Genomic DNA, 26775 nt, shown 5'->3' on the forward strand with positions numbered 1-26775 from the left:
AGAACAATGGTTTTGTTGAGTCAGGCAGAATGCACCAACCAGCCAAGCCACACACTCTTATCTTACTTTGTCAACCGGTTGTTTCATGAAACTCGCCGCCAGGTCCAGGCACATCACAGCACTGCTTGTCGCCGTCATTTGAGCCATTAACCCCGTGCATTTCACCTGGGACAGCCGCAGATACTCCTCAGCTTTTCTGCAAAACACCCAGAACACAAAGCCCTCGTCAGCAAAACGACAGCTACAAGACAGAATGCCCGACAGGACTCGAGCCAAGGTGTCCAGTCCGGCTGCAGCGCGGCCTGAGGCCGGGGTGCTGGAGGGACAACGCCGCCCCTTCTCTGATGATGTGCAGCAGCAGCAGCTCAGCACTGCAGGGCTGGCGATGGCTGTTTCATCGAGCCCACGGCTCTGGGACTTCTACCACATCCACCAGACCCAAGGCGGGCACGGCTGTCCCGGGGTGCGGTGGCGCTGCTGCGGTGCCGGGCACAGTCAGCGCGGGGGAGAGCGGGCCGGGGGGGGGGCGCGCCCGGGCGGACCCGCTGACCCGGGCGGGAATAGCGCAGGGCCGGCTGTGGGCACGGGAGCGCGGAGCGCCTCGCGGCAGGGCCGGCGGTACCTGAGCACGGCGGGCTCGGCCAGGCCCAGCCGAGCCGCCATGGCCCGCACGGCCCCGCACTCCATCGCCCGCCGCGCCTGGCGCGCACGCAGCCCATTGGCCGCCCGCGCCGCCAATCACCGCCCGCTCCGCCAATGGGCGCGCAGCGCGGCTCTTCCTCGGAGCGGGCCAATGGGCGGTGCGCGGCGCGGCGGCGGGTGGGGCGGCGCGCGCGGCGCAGTCACATGACGGGGCGGCGCTGGCGGGGGCGGCGGCAGCGCGACCATGGTGAGGGGCACCGGCCGAGGGGCCGCGGGGAGCCGCTGCCGCGGGCAGGGGTGCGGCGGGATGGAGGGGTCCGGTGGCCGAGGGACAGGCCCGGCCTGGGCCCGGGGCAGCGCCCTGAGCGGCCGCTCTGGGCCGGCGGCGCGGCGGGCCCGGCCGGGTGCGGGGCTGCAGCGGGCGCGGAGGCCTCACCGTCCGGCCCGGGCGGGGCTGAGGTGCGGGCTGGGCCCGTCGTGTCGGTGGTAACGCTGCCCGCGGCCTGGGCCGGGTCACTGCCTCGCTGCGTTTAGCCCATTTGCTCGTAGGGCGCAGAGGAAAGTGGTGTTTTTACTGGGGAAACGCGGCCGTACCAGCGGTCAGTTTCGGTCTGTTTTGCTGTGCTGCCCCTGTGCTAAACCCGGGCTTGTGTCATTGCTGGTGCTGTGCACGTGTGCCGTGGCTGTCCGCCTTGCAGCCTGTGCTCCAGTCCCTCCTGACCTTCCAAGACTGCTGTCGTAGGCTTCCCGAGTAAACTTCCTTTCTTTTCCGGCAGAAGAGGTGGTTTCGCATTGGTAAGCGCAGCTCATTAGCGCTCTTTGCCGCAAATGTTGGTGTTTGTTAGGCAGGGAGGCAGCGAGGTGAGGGTCAGCCTCTTCTCCCAGGCAGTTAGCAATAGGTCAAGAGGGTAGGGTCTTAAGATGTGCCAAGGGCGGTTCAAGTTGGACATTTGGAGGAATTTATTCACAAAAGGGGTGATTGGACATTGGAATGGACTGCCCAGGGAGGTGGTGGAGTCGCGGTCCCTGGAGGTGCTTAAGGAAAGACTGGACTCTGGACGTGGCACTCAGTGCCATGGTCTGGTTGACAAGGTGGTGTTCGGCCGTAGGTTGGACTCGATCTCAGATGTCCTTTCCAACCTCATTCATTCTGTGAAACCTGAAATTTCCACATGGAAATAATGTGTATTGAGAAATGCTTTTCAATCAAATGAAAATAAGGGGACAGTCAGGTTTCCTAGTAAACACAAATATCTTTAATGTGCCTTCAGCGGTGTGTAATATTCAACAAAATTTTAAGTAGCACTTGCTGTAACCACCATAACGTGTTATTAGCCTAAGTGTGGAGTGTAAACAGTACTAGTAGTATATAGTGAGGCAGAAAATAGCTGAATGCTTTATAAAGAAGGGATTGCACAGTTCTTAGGCTTTTAGAAGAGACTTTCTTTTTAAAGTTATATGTATGTTGATGTCTGTATCTTTGGGAGTGGGTAAAACCTGTAGTGTTACTTGAAAGACTGGTAAATACTGAATTGGGTGATGAAAAATTCTAAATCTATATAGCCCTCAGTCTCTGTCCCCCACACAAATATTGTGTGATAGTCATTAATTCAGAAATGAAACTGCTTTTCTCTGCCTGTCATTTCCATGGGAACTGGCTGGAGACTTGTCTGGTCTTGTGGCTTCTTTCTAAGAGTAGCTGTTGTCAGGTGATTCAGAAAAATTAAAGTTACAGATGTTGAACATGGGATAATCACAGGTGTTGAACATGGGATAATTCCCTCTACCAGATTAAGCTCCCCTGTGATTTCCTGTGGCTGAGCTTGGTTTAAACCCTGAAGCTGAATGCTTAAGTACCTTTAACATGACTTGTTTTAAGAGGGCTCTGGCTGGTTTTGATCATACCCTGAATAAAAAGTCCATCTCTTTAATACTTAATAGTGTCTTGTGGCTTCCTGTGGTAGTAAGTACCAGTTTCAACATGTGAAAAATGCTTTTATCTCTCTGGTTTATCTCTGAGCTCCTATACTGTGAGATACAATAGAAGTTCTGAAGCCCACAGTGTTGCAGAGAAAAGCTTCCTGTATGGTATCAAATGCTTATGCCTTTTTTTGGGTAATTCCCTCAATATGTTACCCAGCAGTGCACTGTGTGCATCCAGGCTTCCGCTGTAGGCTGGCAGTGTCCTGACCCGCTGCTGTAGCTCACCCATCCTCTCTTTTGGGTAGCAGTAATTTGAAATGTCTCAACAGTGATGTTTTGGTAGGTGGTCTTAATAATATCCAGCTGGGAGGAGGCAGGAAAACCTCCTTGGGTAAATGTCATTTGTTGTGGTATTCAGTACAGGCATGGGAGCAAATACAAGGAAGTGCCATGTGGAATAGGCTGTAAGCACATCAGTTAGCTAAAGAAAAGGACTTCTGGAGTTTAGATGACAATGCACTTTAGAATGGAATGGAAGCAAAACCTTTTACTCATTATTATTTATACTTTGCATGTAGCTTAAGGTACCTGTGTGTCAGAACGTGAGCTTTTAGGCTTGAACAAGCTCCCTTGAACTCTGCTCTCAGTACTGTGTCATTCTTGAGTACTGCAAGGTACCAGATTTTCAAGTGAAATATGTCAGCACATTGGTTATTATTTTGGGCCATCTCTAGAGTGCAGCTTAGTGTCAAATACAGAGCTAAAAATGAGTCTCATGGAACTGAGTGTTGGAAAATGAGTAAATCTTACACAGTAGGTGCAATGTTTGGTTTGTATGTTCAGGAGTAATTGCTGTTATGAGGATAGGCATGATCCAGAATAATGTTTGCTGCTGCAATAATACATTTCCCTAATAGTTATCTGCAGGATAACTTGTATTAAGTACTCTGGTCAGCTGGTTTGAAGCTGTCTTGGGTTTAAAAAAATTGTTTTCCAAGGCAACTTACAGTTTAGTAGCTTACAGTTTACTTAACAATTTACCTTTTTATTAAAAAAAAAAAGCACCAAAGAAACAAAACCTGAAAGGAACAAAAAAAGCACACCAAAAAGCTCAAAAACCCAAAAGCCAGATTTCCCCCTCCTCTAGATTCATCCGCTGTGAGTTTTGACTTCCATAACTTGCATGTGGTAACTTATGCTAGCCTTATCTTCAAAGTTAGCAAAAGGCTTTTGTCTCTTGTGCAGAAACTGCTGGTGCAGCTGGGAGAGGCAGTCCTCTGTCCCTTCTGCATTGCTCACTTGCATCCTTGTTGCTTCAGAGGAAAAAATGAGTAAAGCAAAACTCTTCTCATCAACTGTATTTTTTTTCTTCAACATTTGCCGTGTATGTGGTGTGGGTATAGCTCAGACATTTTGTGTAATCGTTGTAAATTGCTTCTCTTGTGTTCATGCAGGGGTTTATACCTTGTTGTGCATGTAGTTGACAAGGCAGGATATTTTGTGCCTCAGTTACAGAGTACTGCTGCTTTTGCCCAGTGTCAAAGCATCTTCCACTTCAAAAGCTTATGTTCAAGATTATTTTTGTAGATGTGCCTAGGACTCCATGGTTGCTTTTTTAATGAAATGATACTTGGAAATACCATCTTGTGTTACTAGGTTGGTAATTTAAGTGGAAAATACAGAACATAAACAGCTTTATTCAACATGGAATCTGACAGAACTGTGTTCTGATTCAGTGTGTGCCCGGCTGGATGTCACTGGTAGGCTTTTGCTGTATGTTCTCTTTCCTTCACTTGCCTTTTGTCACCACATCCTCAAATTTCAGGCATGTGTTAGCAGGATATACGTGTCTTGATGTGGTCTTGTGTATCACTTGATAATAACCAGATTATTTTTGGGAACCCCTACAGTTCTAAAGCTGAAAGAGTTCGCCTTCTGAAGTTGGAAGAAAGGGGTAAGCTGATGAATATTCAGACTTTGAAAAGTAAGAAAGAGTTGGAACTTGTTCAGTAGTGCTGCTGTTAAGATGTTTTCTATTCCTACAGAAGTAAAGCTGATACAAACAACCCTTCAAATAACACGACTGCTCCCGTTGTATGCTTTTGACAGTAGTGTAGGTTATTTTGCTACGGGTGCCACTTCAGACATGAAATGTAGTGTCCTTGTAGTAAAGACATCTTTGTTTAGACTGATGGTCTTCTCAGTCTTCAAATGAGCACTGATACAAATTGAACTTCCCTCTTTTTTAATTCTCTATATCTTGAAGAGATACTGAAGAAATAAGTTAATATCTCCTGTTAACATGAAAATGCTTCTGTTGATGAATTCAGTACTTAGTGTTGAATAGAGTGTGGGCCCTGACTGTTCAAATTCAGAGCAGAAATGGAAGTATTCTGTCTTCTGTTAATGCAGACAGAGTTTGATGTAAAGCTGACACTATAAATGAACGAAACTCCCAATTTTTCCCCAGCTGCTGCTAAACTACAGCGGTTAAAGTTCTGTAAGAAGATACAGATGTATCTGCTGCGCTCATAGCTGGTATCATGAAAGCAGTAATCCCAAACTTGTAGCCATGATTCCATAACCAGCATGTTTGCACACCAAAAATAAGGAAACCAATGCACATGGACTCAACCAAATACTTCTTGGGGTTGTAGCAAGTAAGTGTATGTTTCAATAAATGCTTTGGCTTGGTGTTGCTGTTAAAAAGCCCTCTTTTCACAGCCCCGCTTGCAGTGTTTGGTATGGTTTTAGGCTGAACTAGGTGAATGGTAATCTATTAATCAGCTGGGCTTGTCTTACAGCTTATTTGATGGTTTATAGCCTTAAGTGCTCTCCAAGCACTACCTGGCCCCGTGAACAGCTGGGGATGGAAGAGCAGGGCTGGTAGCTATGTAAACTTAATGCCCATCAGGAGAAGAGGGCTTAGGAAGTTGTGGTCAGTGTTAGCATTGCTGCATTGTTTCTAGCTGTGCTTTCATATAGATTTGATGTGGTCGGAACATAGGACATTCAGCTCAGTAGTGATTCATTTTCTCTAAAGCACTGGTATGGGTTCAGGGGGTTGTAGAGTGTAGCCAACATTCTGGTATAGACATAATTCAGCAAGTCTGTTATGTGATGTTCTGGTATTGATTACTGCACGCGAGTCCCAGCACTGTCATTTGACGTTCCTTAAAAGTGTGATCTTCCATTGAATAATTAAAGCTTAGCAATTACAGCAAACTTCTGCTGGCAGAACATACTTGTTTCACAGTTTGAGGTTGTCTGAGGATTTGTAGCTATTGAATTGCCGGGGAAATAGGATCATCTAGCCATGGTTACTGCTTTTTCCTTATGCTTAAATCATTTTCAGAAGACCTGCACATAGATTAATTATATGTAGAGAGAGCTTTGTAAGAGGTGCAGTTAGCACCTCTAACTAGCAGAGATGGCTTTTTCTGTGGACGAAGTACACTTCTTAGTTGGTTGTTGTCCATAGTTGGAATATTACTGAGGCACAGAGTCACAGAAGTGTTGGTTGGAAGGAATCTTTATCTCATATAACCTCCTTGAAGCAGGTTTGTCACCAGTGTTGGATCAGATCAGCCTTGGTTTTGTCCACCTGGGTGATTGCAGAGCTTCAAGAGCGGAGTTTCACTGCCTGTTAGGGCATGGTCAAGGCAAGAACAGGATTGCAGAGCACTCTCTGTTTTCTGTATGTGGAAGAGGATAGTGGGGAGATTTCAACTGCAGAACAAGAACTCAATTAAATATGGGAAATAACAGGGGTATGAAATGTTTCGTAACCATTAAATTGGTGTTAAAGTAAAACTTCTGTGTTTTAATGAAGGCCTCGATTTTAATCTCAGTCCTCAACAGATACTTCTGGGGACTCCATGCATGGGGCATGTGGGAGTTGGTACTGAAGACAGAGTTTTTAAAAACATTAGGGTGATGTAATTCATGGCTTTCCAGCTTGTTTCTGAAATGCAGTTAAAAAGAGGAGACCAGGGACCTTCTGAGCACAGTGGATGAAGGGAACAAGTATAAATAGCTGAGAATTTGCTGTAGGCTCAGAGAACCTGCTGTGCTAAATCACTGTGTGCTTGGTATTTGTCAAGACTAGAGAAGATGTAGCTGAGATACCACATCAGTGCTTTTATCTCCCACAGTATTTCATCTGAAAACAAACGGCAAGATTGAGAGAAGTGGAGGTGTTGAAGGCTGATCCCGAACAAGAGGTGGATGGCAGTGTTTCCTTGTAAAGTCTTAGGAAGAAGGCTGGGTGCAGGTGGGGACAGCAGTAGGGGTTCTGGTTCGGACATCTTAGCAAATAGCTTAAAGATGCTTGTAGAAACTGATCTCATTATTCGGGTAGAGGGAAGGGAGCAGCTGCAGAAGGAGAAGGCCTGTTGTAGCTGGACTGAGGGGAAATCTAAGGATGTAAGCAATGGATTTATTTAATATTTTAAGAAAGTGCAGTATGAACCTTGGAAAGTCAGAAGGTGGTGAAAACTTCAGTTGAAGGCCTAGAATGTGCCTCTCCGAGGGGAAACGAGAGTCACTCTGACAATGTGACAGAGTGACTGGGACAAGGAGACATGAAGAGTTGCTGTTTCTCTTCAGCTTTCTGTTCCTGTCTGCAAGTAGTTTCTACCTTCTGGAATGCACTAACTGTACTTTATCCTTTGCTTATCTGAAACTTGTCCTGAATGGAATGACATGGCTCAGATAGCAGTTGAGAACTTGTGACTTGTGAGCGCAGAAAGCATCTGTGCAGTTGCAGTGTGTGGTCTGGGCATTGCTTTGAAGCTCTGTGGACAGAAGTAATAACAGTGCTTCCTCTCAGCATAGTCATGTCTCTGCATTCTCTTGGAGCTTTTCTTCTCATGTACTTGCACTGGATTCTTGACCTCTAAATGTCAGAAAGGAAAAGTTGGCCCTGCTCTGTCCCCATGGCTTTGCTCTCCAGGAAGCAGGGGTGCTCACAGGCTACCTGTAACCTCCCCTCGGGTTTTTGCAGAGCACTTGAACTTTCTCCCTTACATGTCACACAACCATTGCTGACAACTCTTGAGTGGTCACACTGCAGTGTCACTTGCAGTGCATTCTAAAGTGTGGGAATCCAGTTTTAGTCAAGTCATAAACAGCTTAATAAAAATAATTGAATTCAGTTTTGTTTGGTTTCTTTTTTCCTCCAGCCAACAACACAGCAATCTCCTCAGGATGAACAGGAAAAGCTCCTGGATGAAGCCATTCAGGCTGTGAAGGTGCAGTCGTTCCAGATGAAGAGATGCTTGGTAAGAATGTGACTTAAAAATGCAATGAAGCTTCTTGTCTGCTAGGAATAAAACAGTAAATCAATACCAACCTCTAGTGCTGTGAGGAAAATTAACCCTTTATGCATCTTTGTGCCAGACCCTTTTCCAATAAGTGAGGCAGCTGCTCATTGAGAATGAGCCTTGGGTATTCTTTGAATATGTCTTCCTGATTTTGCTCCAGTATTTGACAAGATAACTTAAAGATGTACCCTTATAATTTATGTGCTTGCATTTAAATAAACCTAAGATGAACTTTACTATGAGATTGTTTATGTCCACCATTCTGTTGTTTTTTTCATGTAGCCTTTTCTTGGTGTGACTGTCAGACTGAGAGGCTGCTGATGAATTACCTGCTGCATAGGATCAATTTTGTAGTGATTAACTGTAGAGGGACGTGTGAATTCTTCTGTGACTGGAAAACACCACTGGCTAGTGGTGTGTTGAGATTTTTATCTTGGAATTGTAGCCAATTCAGGCAGATTATGTAATCATACATAGCTTTCTTGTGTTTGAGAAGCCTCTGTTTTTATTAGGAGAAACTGCTTAAAGTTGTATTGAAAACTTAAATACTCCTCTTTTCATGTGGGAACTTTGTTTGCAGCCAAATGACAGTAGGAAGAAATTTAACACCTCTTCCACTTTTGTACTCAATGGAATGCTTTGGAAATTTTTAAGTAGCTGCAGCTGAACTTTTCACTGCTATCTGTCATTAAGTGACAGTATAAATACACTAAGTGGGTCACACTAGCAATTCTTTTTTGTTCTCCCTCAAAACTTACTGCTATTGCATGTGATGGGTTGCTCAAGTCTGTATAGGTGGTAGAGTAGAGGTCTGTGGTTGTATCCTGTGATGCCAGCTGACTAAATGCATCAGAAGTGTAAGTTAGATGCAGACTAGTAAGTGGTGCCTTTCAGGGAGGTGTTTTTTGTGGTGAGAAGTAGGGGAGGGTGTTGATGGGAGTGTGTATTGTCTGTCTCCTAGGGGTTTCTAGGAGATCTGTGAGATCTGAGCAAATGACAGACCAGATTTGGGGGAAGGGAACCCTTTCCTTTTTGCTTACTCGATAGAATCTGAGTATTGGGTGGAGATTGCTGCATAAGCAGAATGATTTTAGATTTTTCTACCATTAGTATTGCAGTTTATTACTGTAGCTCTGTCTTCAGAGGCATCATCTTACTGCCTTCAGGTAAAATGTTCACTTAGTTAGCGTGGGTGGTGTAGTACAAACTAGATACTAAATCACTTGATTTTTTTTTTTTAGGTGAAAAATCCTGCAGTTGCCTAGTTTCATTTCTAACAGACTTTTCTCTTTCTTCCTCTGAAGGACAAGAACAAGCTCATGGATGCTCTGAAACACGCTTCCAACATGCTTGGGGAGCTGCGGACTTCTATGTTATCTCCAAAGAGCTATTATGAGCTCTGTATCCTTTCAAGAGGAAACTAATAGTTGAAATGTTGAATTTGGAATGGGATGTTCATCTGCTTTTTTTGGTATAATGGTATCCTGTGTCAGATATTTATTAGCACTTTTCTCCTCAGTATTCAATTACGTGTATATATCGCAGGAGAATATATACCTTGCTCACTGTGTAAGTTCATTTTTTCTATCTGGTAAAAGCAAGTCTTTTTTGTCTTTAATATCTTCCTCTGGGAAATTTCAGGAGTCTAGTTCTAAAAAAATTATCAGCTCTGTGAAACAGCTCTTTTATTCCCTTTTCTAATATGCTAAAAATTGATTGAAGGCTTGGGGTTAATCTTGCACACTTATCCCAATAGTGATTACTGGTTCAGGAGTACTGCCTGCTTGGGCATGTTTGTATTTGGTACAGCATCTTTCTTCCTGGGTGTGCAGATTACTATGAAAATGTTGTAGACATTCTAACTTAAAATCCTTAACTATGAAAAAAAGACATGGCAATTTCTGATGAGCTGCACTACTTGGAAGTCTACCTGACAGATGAATTTGCCAAAGGCAGGAAAGTGGCAGACCTTTATGAGCTAGTACAGTACGCTGGAAATATCATTCCAAGACTGTAAGTGTGTATATGTTGGTGTCTGGCTTTGTTTGCTTTTTCTTTTTTAAACTGGTGAGTAGTTGTCCCACTCTGGGTTCAGAAAATGATTGACTTCTCAATCAGTTTACAATGGTCAATAGTATTTCTGCTTGTCTTAAGAGTGGATTACTGTGAAACTTCTGGGATTAGGCCAAGAGTGCAGGTGCAGAAGGGCAGTTGTTCCTGTCAGTGTGTTAATTTTGCACATGACCAAAATGAAAGCACTTTAATCTTGGAGTCAAGTTGGATTTGGGGTAAAAAACTGGTCAGTGGAAGATTAACCAAGTACCACACTCTGATCAGGGAGATTGACTATGCATTTATTAACTGTTTGTGTTACCTGAGGATTAGATCTTAGCATCTCCCACACAGTAGTTACTTCATAGCCTTCTGCCTTTTTAGAGAATGAGAAATGGGAAGAAGCTGAAAGTTTGTGACTTCACTCTTAGAGTCTTTGTGTTTCTGAATATTTTTTTTTTTTTGCAAAGTGATAGCACGCCAGAAATGATGCTGAAGGCCTGTAAGGCTTATCTTTAAATATGTGACCGTTGGGCTGCAGTACATCTTTGACATAGTCAGATTTAGATTTTGCTTGGTGCTGAAGTTTTTCATTCCTGACCTTGTGTTCATGCCAGGAAGAGGCTCTGGACACACTAGGCTGCATCTTCATGCAATTTCTGGAGTTGGCTGATGGCTACCACAATGTCTTTCCCCCTGTGTGTAACCATCAGAGTCATCTTCCTGTCTGCTTGTAGACTCTGGTTCTCTCTGGTGAAACTTGTGGTGCTTTCTTGGAGGTCCTATGCATGAGGCTGAGGAACATGCAGGGAGGGGGTGAGGCCTCTAAACCTGTAGGTTCTGAGTATTGTAGTTTTTGTCTTCTAAGCTGAAGGGGAGTCCAAATGTACTGGAGCACCAGTCTTCTGCATCTCACATATTCCTGCTGCCTGTTACCTGATGCAGAGGTGCTGAGGGAATGAGTTCAAAGCGAGTAGTTCCTATCCTGCTAGAGTACAGTGTGAAAGAGGTTTAACTACTTCCCCATCATAGGTTACTAATCTGTGTGTGCCAGAGCTGTTTTCCAGTGTGGTGGGATGCTGGAAGTATAAATGAGCTAGTCTGAGAGCATTCAGAGCTTTGTGAGCATTTACACATTCAGTGTATCAAGCATTGTAATGAGGTTTAGTGGCTGTTCAGACTTGCTGTGCTCTGTAGCAGAGAATAGGAGTTGAAAGCTGACTAAATATGCAAAATTACGGGACCCAGGTGATAATTTTATTGCTTTTTTTTGTGCTTTGGTAATCCTGCCATAATGAACAAAAGGAACTGTTGCCTTTAAGTGTGATGTTGTTACTTAATAATTTATTGTTTGACTCTGTGCCTTTTGCAGGTATCTGCTGATAACAGTAGGTGTTGTCTATGTCAAGTCGTTTCCACAGTCCAGGAAAGATATTTTGAAAGACCTGGTGGAGATGTGCCGTGGAGTGCAGCATCCTCTTAGAGGCCTCTTTCTTAGAAACTATCTCCTGCAGTGTACCAGGAATATCTTACCAGATGAAGGCGAGCAAGCAGAGTAAGAAGGATGGGCTATAACTTGATAAAATTACTGTTAATAGAGCTTATTTAAACTTTCTGTTGACTTTCTTCAGATATGGGAGAAGTAGATATGCTAGAACTCCATAGACTTGACAGGTGTTTTGTCCGTTAAGAATTCCCTTCCAGCACTAAAGCTTCTCACAAGTGAGGATATGAACCTTTCTTATGAACCCAGAAATCCCACCTCACACTTCCCACCCTCTAATCTTCTTAAAACTTGTATGTTCACCAGTGGCTGGAAGGATGAATACCTCTGACAAGCTTTTCTGTTCTTAACCTCTCACCAATTGCAGTGAAGAAACCACTGGAGACATCAGTGACTCGATGGATTTTGTGCTGCTGAACTTTGCTGAGATGAACAAACTCTGGGTGCGAATGCAGCACCAGGGCCACAGTCGGGACAGAGAGAAAAGGGAGCGTGAGAGGCAGGAGCTGAGGATCCTCGTGGGAACAAACCTGGTTCGCCTCAGTCAGCTGGAAGGGGTTAATGTGGAGCGATACAAGCAGGTGGGATGGCTGTCCATTCTTTCTGACTTCTGCCAACGTTTTTGCAACTAAACTAGTTTGGACTTCCAGATGAGCAGCTGGAAGTGTTATAGCTTTGCTAAAAGTTCAGTAATCCAAGTGCTCCTCAAACTCTTCATCTGAGGAAAAGTTCTGAATACTGTATACAGTGTGTTCTCAGGCCAAGGACATGATTCACGCGTTGTCCTGTAAGTCTGTCTGTAACAGTGACAAGAAGCTCTAAAGGTTTCCTTCCCAATTCCCATTTTCCTTGCAGAATAATGGGTTGGTCTAAGGGATGTGTACACATCCAGTGTTCTTAGGTAGACTTCACAAGTTGTGAGGCTGTCCTTCCCAAAGCATTCAAGAGAACTGTTATTGTGTGAAATGACAGTGAAGGAAATGTATTATTTAAGTCTGTCCCTTGTAAGTTCTACAGTACAGCTGCTGAAAATGACTTTGAGTGGTGCTGCTGAGACCCTGAGTTTGTGCCAGCAAAGTCAGTAGCACTGACTTAAGAAATCAGAGCTTGCATAATGTATGAAAAGGACAGACTTCTGACATCAGTAGATTTTTTTTCTCCAAAGGATGGAACTGCAGAAAAATGGGACTTTTTATCAGAAAGCTTTTATGTAGAGAATCAGCTGAGAACTGTTCGAAATTCTGCTCTGCTTCGATTAAATGCATGTGTGAATATAAACCTAGAAGGTAATTGTAAGATCACTGCAAGACTTTCCCCCATTCCAGATTGTTCTGCCTGGAATACTGGAGCAAGTTGTGAATTGTAGAGATGCTTTAGCTCAGGAGTACCTCATGGAGTGCATCATACAGGTGAGCTGCTTAAATTCAATTGCAGTGATGGGACACAGGGACACTTCTATATGCGTAGGCAGATTCAGGCAGCTTTCACATCTTCCTCATGGACTGGAAAACTTCATCACTGGGACTTGTGCACAGTGGCTTGTCCTATATTTTTTACCAGATGGGCAGAGTGGAGATGGGTCCATTTTATGCTCCTTCTGTTGCAGTAGCTTGTAAGCATCTGAGCAGCAGTGCCTGTGTTGTGAGTTGTAATAGATAGGCGGGCCCTCAAGTTACCCATTTGTCTTACATCTCTTGCTTCATGCATTTACCCAGTCAAGGTCAGCTTCATAGGCCAGAGTGTATTTACTATGTGGCTATCTGCTTTAGAATTATTCTGTTGCATTTTACTTCTGTGTAACAATGGGCAAATTCAGTTTATAACTTGATGACTATTGATCTAAAACTTCAGGTTTTCCCAGATGAATTTCACCTCCAAACCCTGAACCCATTTCTCAGAGCCTGTGCTGAGCTGCACCAAAATGTGAATGTGAAAAATATAATTATTGCTTTAATTGACAGGTGAGTGACCAAGGGGGTGGAAATTGGCTCAAAATTAAGTTTGTGTTGTTCACAAGCAGATGATAATTCTTCTGTCATTTGAATATGTTTAATTTCTGATACCACTTCACTGTTTCAATGTCTTTCTATCAGCTGTAATTAAAGCTGTGAAGAATATTATTTCTGTAGCTTCTACTCTCTGGACTCTGCTTTTGCAGCTTCCAATGAAACTTGCTTTATGGACTGATTAAAACTCGTAAACAGATTAAGCCAGGAAACAACCCATTTGGTATTGAGCAGTTTCACGCTTCTAAACTGAAGTGACAGCAGTGCCCTGCTTTGACAGCCCTATCACTCATAGGTACCTCTTGAAAACTTGAAGATCCTAATGGATAAATCATATATTAGGGATACTTTACTTTGCAGGTTTGATCAGAGACCATAACAGTGCTTCTTCAGAGAAGAGCTAGTAGGAAATGGAACTACCTTCTTAATTCTTAGCTTGCCGCTAACATCTTGACTGTTCTTCCAAAAGCACATTTTTCCTGTGGAGGAACTGCTTAAAACTGCTTGCACTGAGGTCAGATTTGGGGGAGAAATCATAGAATTCTTTAGGTTGGAAAAAACTGTTAAGGTCAAACTGAAGTTTTAATTTGTATGCTGAAAGGAAATACAGATTTTCAGTGAGTACCTGCACTTTCTTGCTGCAGAAAGGAAGTGTGCTTGCATGGCTTCTCAGCCTCAAGAAAAGCCTTGTCCTTTGCCTTTGCACACAAACATGTACCTTCATGTATCTGGTCCATATACTGGTGTATGGGCTTCAGTTACTCCAGGGACCTTGGGTCCCCTGGCATTCGGCATTGGGTGGATTACTGTACCATCTCTAATGCCTGGAGAGGACTTGTGTGTATTGGGCATGACTGGTATAACTTAGGGTCTTGAATTGTTTACTTACCAAGTCTGTGGTTTGTTTTCTCCAGGTTATGTCAGATTGATTTGTTCAAGACTTGGTTTTTATTGGAATATCTTTCAGTATTTGTGCATTTGTCAGAGACATTGTGCTGCCTTCATACTTCATATAGAGATGTTCACAGGAGTTGATTGGTTTCCCACACTTCCATGCTGTGGCTCAGATTTTTCATAGTTTTGTTAGCTTAAAAAAAACCCCCCAAAACTGTAAATCCCAAACACCACAAAACCCCCAAATCCCAAGAAATGTTGCCTGTAACTGGTTTTTGAGACTCTCTTGATTACTTTTAAAAGAGGTCACGGGATCTTTTACTAGGCTCTTACATTGGAGTGTGGCAGTGTCATTCTTGTGAGAAGGCTTTCCTTGTGTAGCTTTTGCTGTCGTGTTAAACTTCGGTATTACCTCCACAGTAAGTTTTTTGTGTTCTTACTATTACAAACACCAGTAAGTGACTGACCAGTAGTGACCCTCTGTCCTCCCAGACGTACCACCACTGTGGTTTGTTGGGCCACTGAAGGCTTCCAGAGCCCTCTCTTTGGGCTGTACAACAAGGACAGAAGGGTGGCAGCATGATGATCTTTGTAGTATGGCAGCTTGAGATTTTGACTGTGATGTTACTGCAAGTGTTGGAGCATATGAGTGGATCTGTCCTTGGAATCCATGCATGTAGGGAGGATGTTGCTCTTGTGTTTGTGTTGGAGCTGGTAGCAGCAATGGCCAAGAGTTTCAGCATTGTGTAGTACAGATGTGAAGCAGCCTGGTAAAGGTTGTGCCTCTTGTCATTTCTCATCTTCGTTTCAGCTGGCATTGAGTAATTGAATGTGAACATCAGTGACTGCTGAAGAAGCTTGTGAAAATTTTATCCTTATTCCTGTGGGGCTTTCCTGCTAAAGGAATCTCTGCGAGTAGTCTTGCTGCTTTTGGGATCTTTGTTGCCTTACTAAACTATTCATGGCTTTTAATTATTGCTGCCATCTGCCTGCAGCCTTGTTCATACCTTGTAGTGTTGCTGGCTTTACACCCAGCTGTTGCCAAGGAAATCTGCTGTGTGCCTCTGAGAAAAGGCAGTGATTGTTTCCTGGCTTTAGAAAGTCTGCTCTTACCACCCTAATCAAATATAAGAGTAGTTCAATGTCTTATTTTTCTTGGCACTGAAGTTTTTTGGGCTTTTCTTATCTATCTCTTTATTTTAGACCCAGAGTTCATTTCAAGAATCAAAATTTTAGAAACCCTGTAGAAAGAATTTTAAAAATTCTAATATGTTGCCTTTTCCTAAATATTTTTGTAGTTCTTTCTCTAATTTAGAGTAGAATATCTCAATAATTAGAAAGTCAAGGTAGCAGTGCTGAGCTTCTTAAGCTGCAACTTAGGTAAGGTGTTAGTGTTCTGATAGTGATGCTTTTTGTCTTGTGTCTCATTTTTTGCAGAAATGATGGCTGGCATGACTTTGTCCTCTTACAGATAGAAATACCTGTTATCTCCTGAATGCTTGCTGGATAGCAATTTTGTGCTCCTCACCCCCCCCCTTCCCCCCAAAAGTATTCTTCACTTATCTGTTCTTCTCAGTTCTCTTTGTATTTTGTTCTCTGCGAATAGTGTAAGTTCCAAACATGTTGGTGTGTCTTTAGAGACAAAGAACAGTTAAGTCAGCGTATTTCTTCTGTGTGGGGTTTTTTTTTTTCTGGAGGCTGTTTTGTAGAGAATGCTATTGGCGTCTAATTTCAGTGATATCACTGAGTAAATGCCAGGATATTTGCTCTTCTGTCAGCCTACTCTATACCTCTTTATCTGCTGGAAAAAACAGAGCACTTGCTTCTAGCTGAAGAACATCAATTATGGAGTGTCTTTCCTGTTCCTTCTTCACCTTGGCTTTTCTGTCAGCACTCTTTTCCAGGACCAATAGTTACCAGGCTCAGTTGCTCATAAGGCTTCTGACTTCCATTAATTTCCTTTTTGCTTGTAATAGAGCTTCCAAATATACCTAAAGGACTTGCTTTTTCTGCCAGTACCTCTTTCTGGTCTGTATTTGAGGAATAGAAAAGCTATCCTGACCAAGCTACTTTCCTTGCTCTGTCACCAGGTTAGCTTTATTTGCACATCGTGAAGATGGACCTGGGTATCCCAGCAGATATCAAACTGTTTGACATCTTTTCACAGCAGGTTGCTACTGTTATACAGGTATGTTTGGTATCCCTGCATGCAGTTTTGAGGGTGTTTTTTTGCCAAGTCCTGTGCTTTAGTAACAACTTCATGCTGTCTTAAATTTCAGTCTCGGCAGGATATGCCCTCAGAGGATGTGGTGTCTTTGCAAGTTTCTCTCATTAACCTGGCTATGAAATGCTACCCAGATCGAGTGGACTATGTTGACAAGGTGTTGGAGACTACTGTGGAAATATTCAACAAACTTAATCTGGAACAGTAAGTGTCTCTTGCATTTTCTTCGGCATGGCAATTAATACCCTAAAATCAGGCCTTCTGCATTTCACCATGTTTGGTAAGATAGCAGAGCCATGCTCTGGATGTGTAAGGTCACTGCTTTTGGACCGAGCTTGCAGCAGTCCTGATAAACTCCTGACTAACCACGACTTGTTTCCCTGTGCATAAGTTGTGCTGTACAGCCACACCATGTGTGTGCATTGTGTAGGCATCCCTTCCAGCACACTAGAGTTCTGCTATTGCTGCATTTGCAGCCACCAGTCTCTGCTTCTGCTGGCAGCAACTTAAAACATGCATTTGTCACTGTATGTCCCAAAGAGCAAGATCTGACTTGTTTTGATACTTGTTTCCTTTCTCCCTAGCAGCAGGTTGCTTAGTTGTTGTATACCTCAGAATTGATATTCTGAAGCAGACTTTAAACCTGTCTACATGTGTGAACTATTGATTAATTGTGGGTTTTTGCATATATTTTCTTTTAGTATTGCAACAAGCAGTGCTGTTTCAAAGGAGCTGACTAGACTTTTGAAAATCCCTGTTGATACTTACAACAACATCCTGACAGTTCTGAAACTAAAACATTTTCACCCGCTCTTTGAATACTTTGATTATGAGTCCAGGAAGAGCATGAGTTGTTATGTGCTTAGCAACGTATTGGATTATAACACAGAAATTGTGTCCCAAGAACAGGTATGATATAAGTTAACTTATATGTGAATGTGAAAAATATAATTATTGCTTTAATTGACAGGTGAGTGACCAAGGGGGTGGAAATTGGCTCAAAAATTAAGTTTGTGTTGTTCACAAGCAGATGATAATTCTTCTGTCATTTGAATATGTTTAATTTCTGATATCACTTCACTGAAATGACTGTTCAAAGACCTGAAAACGCACACTGAGTGACTTCATGCAGTGCATGCTTTGTTTCCTAGCCTGCATGCTCCTGCCTCCCCTGGCACAGGCTTTATCCCACTTGGTGATTGTTCCTCCTGTGTTCCTAAATGCCTTTGCACCTAACCTCATCCTGGAGGTTACTGCTGATTTACCACACCTCAGCCTAGACAGTAATCTGTTAGGTGTGAACAAAGATCCTGAATCCCTTTAAAAACTGGATCTATTACCTAAAGAAGGCTGCACAGCCTTTGGAATCTGAATTTCCTCTGCACTGCTGTGCTGCCCTTTCCCACTTGTGCTAAGGGGGACCCTGCTTCAGGGTGTAAGGCACATAAAGTGTAAAGTGGCTGTAAAGATGTTCCCAACTGCTGTCAATTTATGCTTACGGACTGCTGTAGTCTAAACAGAACTTATATTGCCTTTAACAGGTTGATGCCATCATGAATTTGGTATCCACCCTGATCCAGGATCAACCAGATCAGCCTACTGAAGATCCTGACCCTGAGGACTTTGCTGATGAGCAGAGTCTTGTGGGAAGATTTATTCATCTCCTGCGTTCTGATGACCCTGACCAACAGTACCTGGTTGGTGACTGCTGCTTCTCAATGTCTGTGCTCTCTGAACTGTCACAGTTCTTGCATTATTGACTATACAAGACTTGAGTGAAACTGGGAGCTGGGGTGTTGCTGCTCTGGCACTACAAACTCGGTAGAGAACATTATGTATGACACCTCTAATGGTAGGATGATATCTTGTTTATTTAGAAAAAGCAGGTGAGGACTTAAGGATTTGTTGATTTAAAGTTTCCATCCCATGAGGTGGCAACTATCTGTATTAGTTTGTGGAACTTTTAATGTCCTGACAACTTCATATAACCCTCTATTGAAAATACAGCAAGTGCTATTTGGCGCACTCTGCTATTTGTGTATTTTAATACCAAGAGAATGCAAAAACCTCAGAAAATACAGCCTAGTGTGTTTGGCCTCAGGGATTTAAATTTCTGTAAGGATGGGGTCTTCATACAGCATGTGGTGTCCTGCTGCTTGGTTCCAAATGCTTTTCCTCTCTGTTTGGTCCATCTCTAACAGTAGATTTGTCATGTCCTTGAAACTTCTGCATTATGGTACTTGTAATGGTTTGAGTTGACCTATGGCAGCTTTATGTAGGTCTCTGTTGTTAATCTGCTGTATCTGGTAGTTTATTTCAAGTTTAAATTACCTCCCTATCTTGAGAAGTGTGTTAGGGTAGAAGGGCTGGGTTCTGTCTGTGCCAAGTCCACTGGAGAAGCTCGCAGGAGCTGTGCTGAAGTTGGATGCTGCTGCAAATGGCACAGTTAGCTCAAGTCAGACCTGCTTTAGGGACTACTGTGAAGTTACAGTTAGTGCCTGAAATAAAATTGACTGACTCTTTCCTGAAGTTGCAGCAGCATCACACTGTATAAACAGTGAGAATAGAGCAAGAGAATAAAGTGCAAGCTATGCATAAGACAACTAGCACTGATCTAGCTTGGCTTTAAGGTCTGGTATAAAAAAGTCTTGCTTGAAGTGTAATAAAACTTGTGTAATGGGGAGAAGCATAGCTTTACAGGAATTGGAGACAGTTGTGTTTCAGGACCTTGTGGTCACTGGCTGCATTGTTCCTGAATATTGCTGGAGTAAAGCAGGAAGGTTTTTTTGGTGGGCTTTTTTTTTTTCTTACAGAGAGCAAAGCTTCCCTCAAAGGAATGCTGGCATCAAGGAAATTGATGTTTCTACCCGAAAAGACTTTACATAGCTAGAGATGTTGAAGCTGTTTCTGCAAAGATTTTGAATGTCAGTCTGTCTTTCTCATCTAGCAGTGCTTTGCTTTAATCAGATTGACCACCTTTAAATGCCATCAAAGGACTTGTCACATTATCTTTTGGGTACAATTCTGTGAGCTACTTAACACCTCCAAGTAAAAATGCGTAATAGCTCCCTCAGCATCACAAATGCTCGCATCAAATTTTTCTACAATACAGCAGCAGCAGGAAAAAATCCAAGGCTATGGGATTTTCACAGTATCTCACTTTAAATTATGTATGCTATATGGAAGAGATATGAGATGTAAATTCAAACACCCTAGTCCAAGTATATTAGCCAGTGTGGCTAGCGCAGTGTATATGTGTAATACAGGCTTCTGTAAATTCAGGTTATTTACATGAATTCTACATCTAATCTAAAAATACATGTAGAGTCGGGCACTGAGGTTCACTTGAGTGCTTGTTTCTGTGAAGAACTCTCTGAGCTCACAGTGCTTCTGTTCTAGATCCTCAACACTGCCCGGAAGCACTTCGGGGCAGGGGGGAACCAGCGCATTCGTTTCACACTGCCACCCTTGGTTTTTGCTGCCTACCAGCTCGCTTTTCGCTACAAAGAGAACTCCAAAGTGGTAAGTTCCCCTCTAGCTTGCTCTTGTACGCTTGCTTGGCTTTATTTTCTTAAAAATGCATTTTGTCTGGCTACATAAGTATGCTCAGACTTGATACAGAAGGCAAGTTTTGGTTTTGGGGTTTTTTTTCTCAAGGCAGATTTTTGCTTGAAGTTTGAATGCTTTCTAATTTAATGAAGATTTTTATCAAGTCATAGTAAATTACTGTCTCGGGTTTTGGAGACAAAATTTTAGGAGGAAGTGCTTTGGAATGAGCACCTCCTCCAAAGGGAGAAGGGCCTCTCCGTCTCCACCAATGAGACAAATGGGTCACAGCAAGTGAAAGTGGAAAAAACACTGTTTATTAACACAAAACGAAACAGGGTAGAACAGGGGGAAAAAAAAAATCAAACCTCAAAATACAACAAATTGCCAGAGAGGGAACAGACACACGGGCTTGGACCAGCTGGGCCACCCCGCAGGCCCCCCAGACCCACGAGGAAGGAAGGGAGGCAGTGAGGCAAGGGGGGAGGGAAAGGAAAAGACCAAGGAAAAAACCAACAGAACCTTTTTCCAGCTAGTGGAACACAGAAGAAACCCAAAAAGCAGCGGAGCGCTCCCGGCACACTCCCTCCCGAGTCGCCGGAGCCCCGAGCCTTGGGCTGAGCCATTGAACCGACCTGCACTTGCCCCGTGGCTCCAGCCCCGCCCCCCGGTCCATCTTAAGGGCACAGTGTCCTTGGGCATTGAGCGGGTGGTTAAGGAATAAAGCGGCTTCATAACATCACCCCAGGACAGTTACTGTAGCACTTGAGAAGTGATGAAGCAGAAATCAGCTAGTTTTGTTTATTCATTGAGGTGACTGATTATGTGCCTTTACTGGAGACCAGAACTGATGGCATGAAAGTGATTTAAATCTGGCTATTGAAATTCATCGATTTCTAAATTGTAGCTACAGTATTTTAATGTTTCTAAACCTACAAAAGAAAAGCACTTGCTTTGAACTTACACAGTAGTAGTAAAAGTGTATGTTAAAATAATGACTGATCCATTTTGGCTCTTTAATGCTTTCTGATTGAGATAGTTACCTTAAATATATATTTCCATTATTGTGGGGAAATAAGTTTAAATGCTGTTTGTTAAAATACTCTTCAAAATGAAGGTTTTAAAATTCTCTTCCACTTCTGATTGCTCTAAACTGAACAGAATTTTTCTCCCTTTGGCTCATTAGGCTTTTGCTTAGTTATGTGCTAAGCACAGCTGTCCTAAACTGCAGTTCAGTATAGGCTTCTGAGGAAGGCTCCTATGAGCTGGTAGGAGAAATGGATGTGAAATTTTTGTAAGTCAAATAAATACTTTGTGCAGACCCACTGAAGCCAACACTGTGCGGCTGGGCACTGCATTGGCATCAGAGGGCAACAGACTGGAGCGCTTAACAGATCTTAGTACAGTTCAGATTCCCTTTTCCTTGTAGCAATACTTTTGTTCAAGGTCTTACTTGTTTTTCTCGTCTAGGATGACAAATGGGAAAAGAAGTGCCAGAAGATCTTCTCATTTGCTCATCAGACCATCAGTGCTCTGATCAAAGCAGAACTGGCAGAGCTGCCTCTCCGACTCTTCCTGCAGGGAGCACTGGCTGCGGGAGAGATTGGCTTTGAGAATCATGAAACTGTGGCCTATGAGTTCATGTCCCAGGTGAGTGTTCAGCTGTTGGAGTTGGTGTCCTGTGCTGCCTTTAAGTTTGACCTGAGTAGGTTTGCTGAACACTGAACCATCCGGTGTGATTAAAGCACCAGAAGTGATGGACAGCCAATGCTACTAGGTAGAAACTCCTCATTTCATTCTTGCTTCCCAGGCTGCTGTGGAATTAAGCTCCATTGCTACTGATCTGAATACTCAGTCTGACAACATGTGGTATGTTGCAATGCTGCCTCCTGCTCGTGTAGTTGGCTCACTGGAGGAGTGTAGTTTTCTCAGCATAAAATGCTCTTTCACTGCTTCTGTCTCCAGCACCTGATATCCAGCTGGTATTGCCCTGACCACAAGCACTCTTCGGAAGTTTTTTAAAATTTGCAGTGTTCACAACTGCTATGCTGGGCTTTCCCAATTAGAATCCTTGTTATTATAAACCACTCTGAAAATCTACTTGAATTTGTAACTTGGTCTTAAGCCTTACTTGTTGCAACAACCTTTTCCTCCTACCCATCAGATAAAGAACCAATGTATTTCATTTTATCCATGTTGTAAGCTTTGTCCTAACCTTTCCTCTAATACTGCTACTAAATGCATGTTTTTAAACAGAGTTGCTGATAAGCTCAGTGTTCTCACTGTGTTGTATCAGGTGCTGTTGTAGCACAGTTCTGATGATGAGAGCAGCATGGCAATTATGTACTTTCCATTAGAGATATGGTTCAAGCTTTTCTATTCTCTGAAGATTCTTCATCCATGTAGCAGCAGTGCAAGTGTTTTTCTTGCGTACTCACCAACTTCTGCTCTGCTGTTTCGTGTGTTTCAAAGAACCAAATCTTCAAGGACTATTTCTGCTGCTGAAGTTCTGTGTTTGAACAGGTGCTTGAAATGAGGAAGAATCCAATCTTCAGATTATATGTGGGATCACACTTGTTTGCTATGACCACTTGAATACTATTTCTTTTAAGACTTATTTCTGGTCTGTGGGTTTAACTTGATTTTGACACTCTAAATGAAAGATCTTTTTTCCTGCCTGAAGCTTTTAACAAATGTAAAATGGGATAGTTTTCTGCTGTGTCAGTAGCAGGTGTGATTTTTGTTTTTCTGATGTGTTCTGATTGAGTCTTGCTCTCTCTATTATCTAGGCCTTCTCTCTGTATGAAGATGAAATCAGTGACTCAAAAGCACAGCTGGCTGCAATCACCTTGATAATTGGGACATTTGAGAGGATGAAGTGCTTCAGTGAGGAGAACCACGAGCCTTTGAGGACTCAGTGTGCACTGGCAGCCTCCAAACTCCTGAAGAAGCCAGACCAGTGCAGAGCTGTGAGCACTTGTGCCCATCTGTTCTGGTCTGGCCGAAACACTGACAAGAATGGAGAGGAGGTAAGAACGAAGTGACAACAGTAGGACACATCCTGCCTCAGTTACAGTTCTGCCTTTCTTCTTTAGACACTTCCAAAGTAGGTACATCAGTGAAGTAGATTTCGTTGGAATTTATTCTAATAACTTGAAAACTTGTGAAACCTCTAAAACTCACTGCAGTGTAAACTGCATAAATAAAAAATGGAGAAAACGCTAACTTAAGGATGGAAGTACCAGGCAAGCTTTGGGTGTCAGCTAGTTAAAGGCTAGTTGACTGGGCTGCACTTTGCTTGTATTTATTACATTAGTGTAGTTTGCATGTGAACTACTAAACTTCCAAATTAAATATACAAGTTGTTGAAGTAAAGATCAAAAAATCCTGTGTGTTTTTCAGGGCTTGCCACATAAGCTGTTGTCATTTTAAAGAGCAGTGTTTGAAACAAGTATGCATTATAGTACATGTTACAAAATTGAGTTGATTGATCTCGTAATTGAAGGCTTTCAACAACTGTTTGAGTTACTGTGTGATTTAACAAAATCTAATATTGGTGGCAGTCAGGCAGGGTGGGCTTTCAGTGACAGCTTGCTCTTTGCAGTTTGTGTAGTTTTGTGTTTCTGTGGCAGACCCCAGGAAATGCTCTGTGTGAGATACTGGAGCTCCCTATGGTTCTTTTATTTCTTGTAACTTTGGGGTTTTTTCTTCTAGCTTCATGGAGGAAAAAGAGTGATGGAATGCCTAAAGAAGGCTCTGAAGATAGCAAATCAGTGCATGGACCCTTCTCTGCAAGTCCAGCTTTTCATAGAAATTCTGAATAGATACATCTATTTTTATGAAAAAGAGAATGAGGCGGTGAGTGGAAATCCATTCTCTGTTGCATCTTTTTTAAGGACCATTTCTTTAAACTCTTCATTCACACCTATGCCACAAATTCTCTTCAACTTGCCCTGTAGTCTCTCATGAGATGCACAAGTTCTTGTGATAACAGAAGAGTCAAGTCTTGATGTGCTAGTAAAGCTGTTGGATTAAATTTCGCTCTTCTTACATGGGGGAAAAATGTTTGCAGTTTAGTTATGAACTTAAATATTGTGAGACTGGTATACCTGAAATATTTTTAGATTAAAATGTACTGGAACTCAGATGAGAAAGTAGTAAGAGTCTAACTTTAGAGGTACCTAACTTAATGTGTACATAAGGGAAAGAAAATTCTTTACAGGTATTCGTGGTCACTGCTGACTATGTCAGGTTGGTGTAAGCTTTAATTTCACAAAATAGGTATGACACCACAGGTATTCAGCTTAAATTGCATGTGTATAATCTGAGATAGTTACCTGATCCATTTTCTGTTAGCAGGTAACTAGGAAAATTACACAGTCTGAAAAACGTGCTTGGTCAAGTAGAGATCAGTGTCTCTTCTGATGTCATTGATTGAGAGCAGACATGAAAGAATACCCTGTAGTTCTGAGAGAATTCCTAAGGAAATTTGAGGAATTTTCTGACTTTCCAACAACTCAACTGGCTTCTTACTATAGGAGTGGTCTAGTATAGGAGATGCTGTATCTGATGGAGATGAAAATAAAGCTTTGAATTTCAAAGCACTTGGCAGATGTAAAAATACTCTCTGGATACTCTGGTGGTCTGCAGTGCATTTTGTGCCATGGTGTTCTGTGTAGTGCTGAACTTCAGCCTGTAGGCAGCCATGACTTGTTCTCTAAGAGGAACTTTAAATCTGATATTACCATCCTGACTGACTTCTGTAAGAAACAATTATCTTACAGTGCATATACTGATTGTGATAATGCAGATACAATCTGATTGTGTATGCCATTTGTTTGAAGCTTTTAAAATTGTATTGAATACACTGGAGAGAAATGCTGTTGTAAGAGTTACAAAGCTATCAGGCTAATGACAAGTTTTTCACGTTTTCTGGGGTGGGTGAATTTCCACAGAACTCTGAAATTGGAAGGGTCCTGTGAGGAACCAGAGGAGGCAGTTACCAGCAGTTTGTCTGCATACAGTCTTATCAGCATTTTGAAGGACTGTCCAAATACAAATAGCTCGAAGACAAGTCAGATAAAACTAATGTCTATGCACTTGTTAGTGCAACACAGGTGGTGTTGATGACTTTGGTTTTATGTTCTGTAGGTGACAATTCAGGTTTTGAATCAGCTTATACAGAAGATCAGAGAAGATCTCCCAAACCTTGAGTCTACTGAAGAAACAGAACAAATTAACAAACACTTTCACAACACACTGGAGCACTTGCGTCTGAGGAGGGAATCACCGGAATCTGAGGGGCCAATTTATGAAGGTCTTGTTCTTTAGAAAGACACTCACTGTACCTGTTTTCATTTACATACCATATGTTTTTTTTAAGATAGGTTCCTAGGTTGTGCCTTTCAGAAATGTCAAGTTAAGTTAACATTCATGTGTTCAGTCTGGCACTTCAAACACTTGTGTTGGGTACTCTTAACAAATTTGAAAGGGTGGACCAGCAACTACAGGTTTCCATCAGTTAGCATGGCTGAGACTTTCTTTGAAATCCATGTGACATGGTAGGGCTCTTCAGTTCTGATTTCTCTCCTGTCTATTCACTGTTGCTTCTGTAGCACTAGAGCTCTAAACTGGCAGTGACTGTCAGCTGAAACTGTGTCTGATCCTTACAGAGCATCAGATTTTTGGGATTACTCTATGTCAAATTCTGCTTGTGCTTTTCTTTTAATGCAAGTTAAGACTAAGTGTAATATTTTTCCCTAAAACTAGAATATATTAATGCATGTTTGGAGAGTTTTAAAGTACCATGTTCAAAAACAGAAGTTATATTTTGCATATTAAGGCTCTGTGACATTCAGTGAGGGCCAGTACTGTGCACAGGGCATATTTATCAAGATAATTTTGTTCCAAATAGTATAAGAAAAATAGAGAATTGCAATCTATATAGATATGTATAACCTTCGTTACTGTAAATTTAGGGGAAAATGCATTACACAAGTTTATTCAGTATCATGATTTTGCACCAGTGAAACAATAAAGTTGCTATTAACACCTGTTGTTTCATGTCTCTTCAGAGCCCACTGTTGAACCCAAAGCTAATGTTGAACCTTCTGATAAAAGCAAAAGAACTTTTCTTTTGTAGGGACAGAAAATCAAGGCATAGTTAACCCTGCCGAGCTGGGCGGCTGCTGGCATTTCTAATGTAGGAGTTTGTGATACAAACCCAGTGCTTCTCCACATGATGCTGAGGTGATGTGTGCTCCCATTTCAGAATGCTTTTATGATGTACCTGGAGTGAGGAAGAATCCTACTGGATTGTGTGCCAGAGAGTTGAGTGCCAATGAAATGACAATGCTGTAGGAAACTGAGCAGTAGAGCGTGGCCAGTGGCAGCTCCTGTGAAACTGGTCCAGTCCATGGGTTAATGCCAGTTGCTGAAAGTTTTGACCTGTCTGGTTTGCCTTTACTGAATGTGGTGTTCTAAAGATAACTGATTGAATTGCATTACTCTTTGAGTGACCACTGTTTTCTGAAAATGTGTCCTGGCTTGATTGGATAGTAAATTTGACTTTGGTGGGATTGTTCAATAATTTAGTGCTACCTGTTTTCTGAAAAGGCAAATACAATCCTAGGAAACAATTGCAGAGCAGACAACAATTAG

The 26775-nt window shown here is 42.5% G+C and overlaps 1 protein-coding gene across 1 annotated transcript; it reads left to right on the forward strand.

Annotated features, from left to right (window-relative positions):
• The first annotated feature begins 370 nt into the window (after positions 1-370).
• LOC104687440 (VPS35 retromer complex component) lies at positions 371-26168 on the forward strand. Its single transcript, XM_039558238.1, is given in 18 exon segments — positions 371-463; positions 7749-7847; positions 9194-9290; positions 9779-9902; positions 11314-11496; positions 11813-12026; positions 12771-12854; positions 13297-13406; positions 16436-16469; positions 16471-16533; positions 16625-16773; positions 17271-17478; positions 18111-18266; positions 19969-20091; positions 21586-21765; positions 22905-23144; positions 23830-23973; positions 25267-26168. Coding segments are annotated over 18 exon segments (2466 nt in total). The 5' UTR covers positions 371-385; the 3' UTR covers positions 25447-26168.
• Positions 26169-26775: the final 607 nt, after the last annotated feature.

This window comes from Corvus cornix, chromosome 11 (assembly GCF_000738735.6).
Source record: "Corvus cornix cornix isolate S_Up_H32 chromosome 11, ASM73873v5, whole genome shotgun sequence".
Taxonomy (NCBI): Eukaryota; Metazoa; Chordata; class Aves; order Passeriformes; family Corvidae; genus Corvus; species Corvus cornix.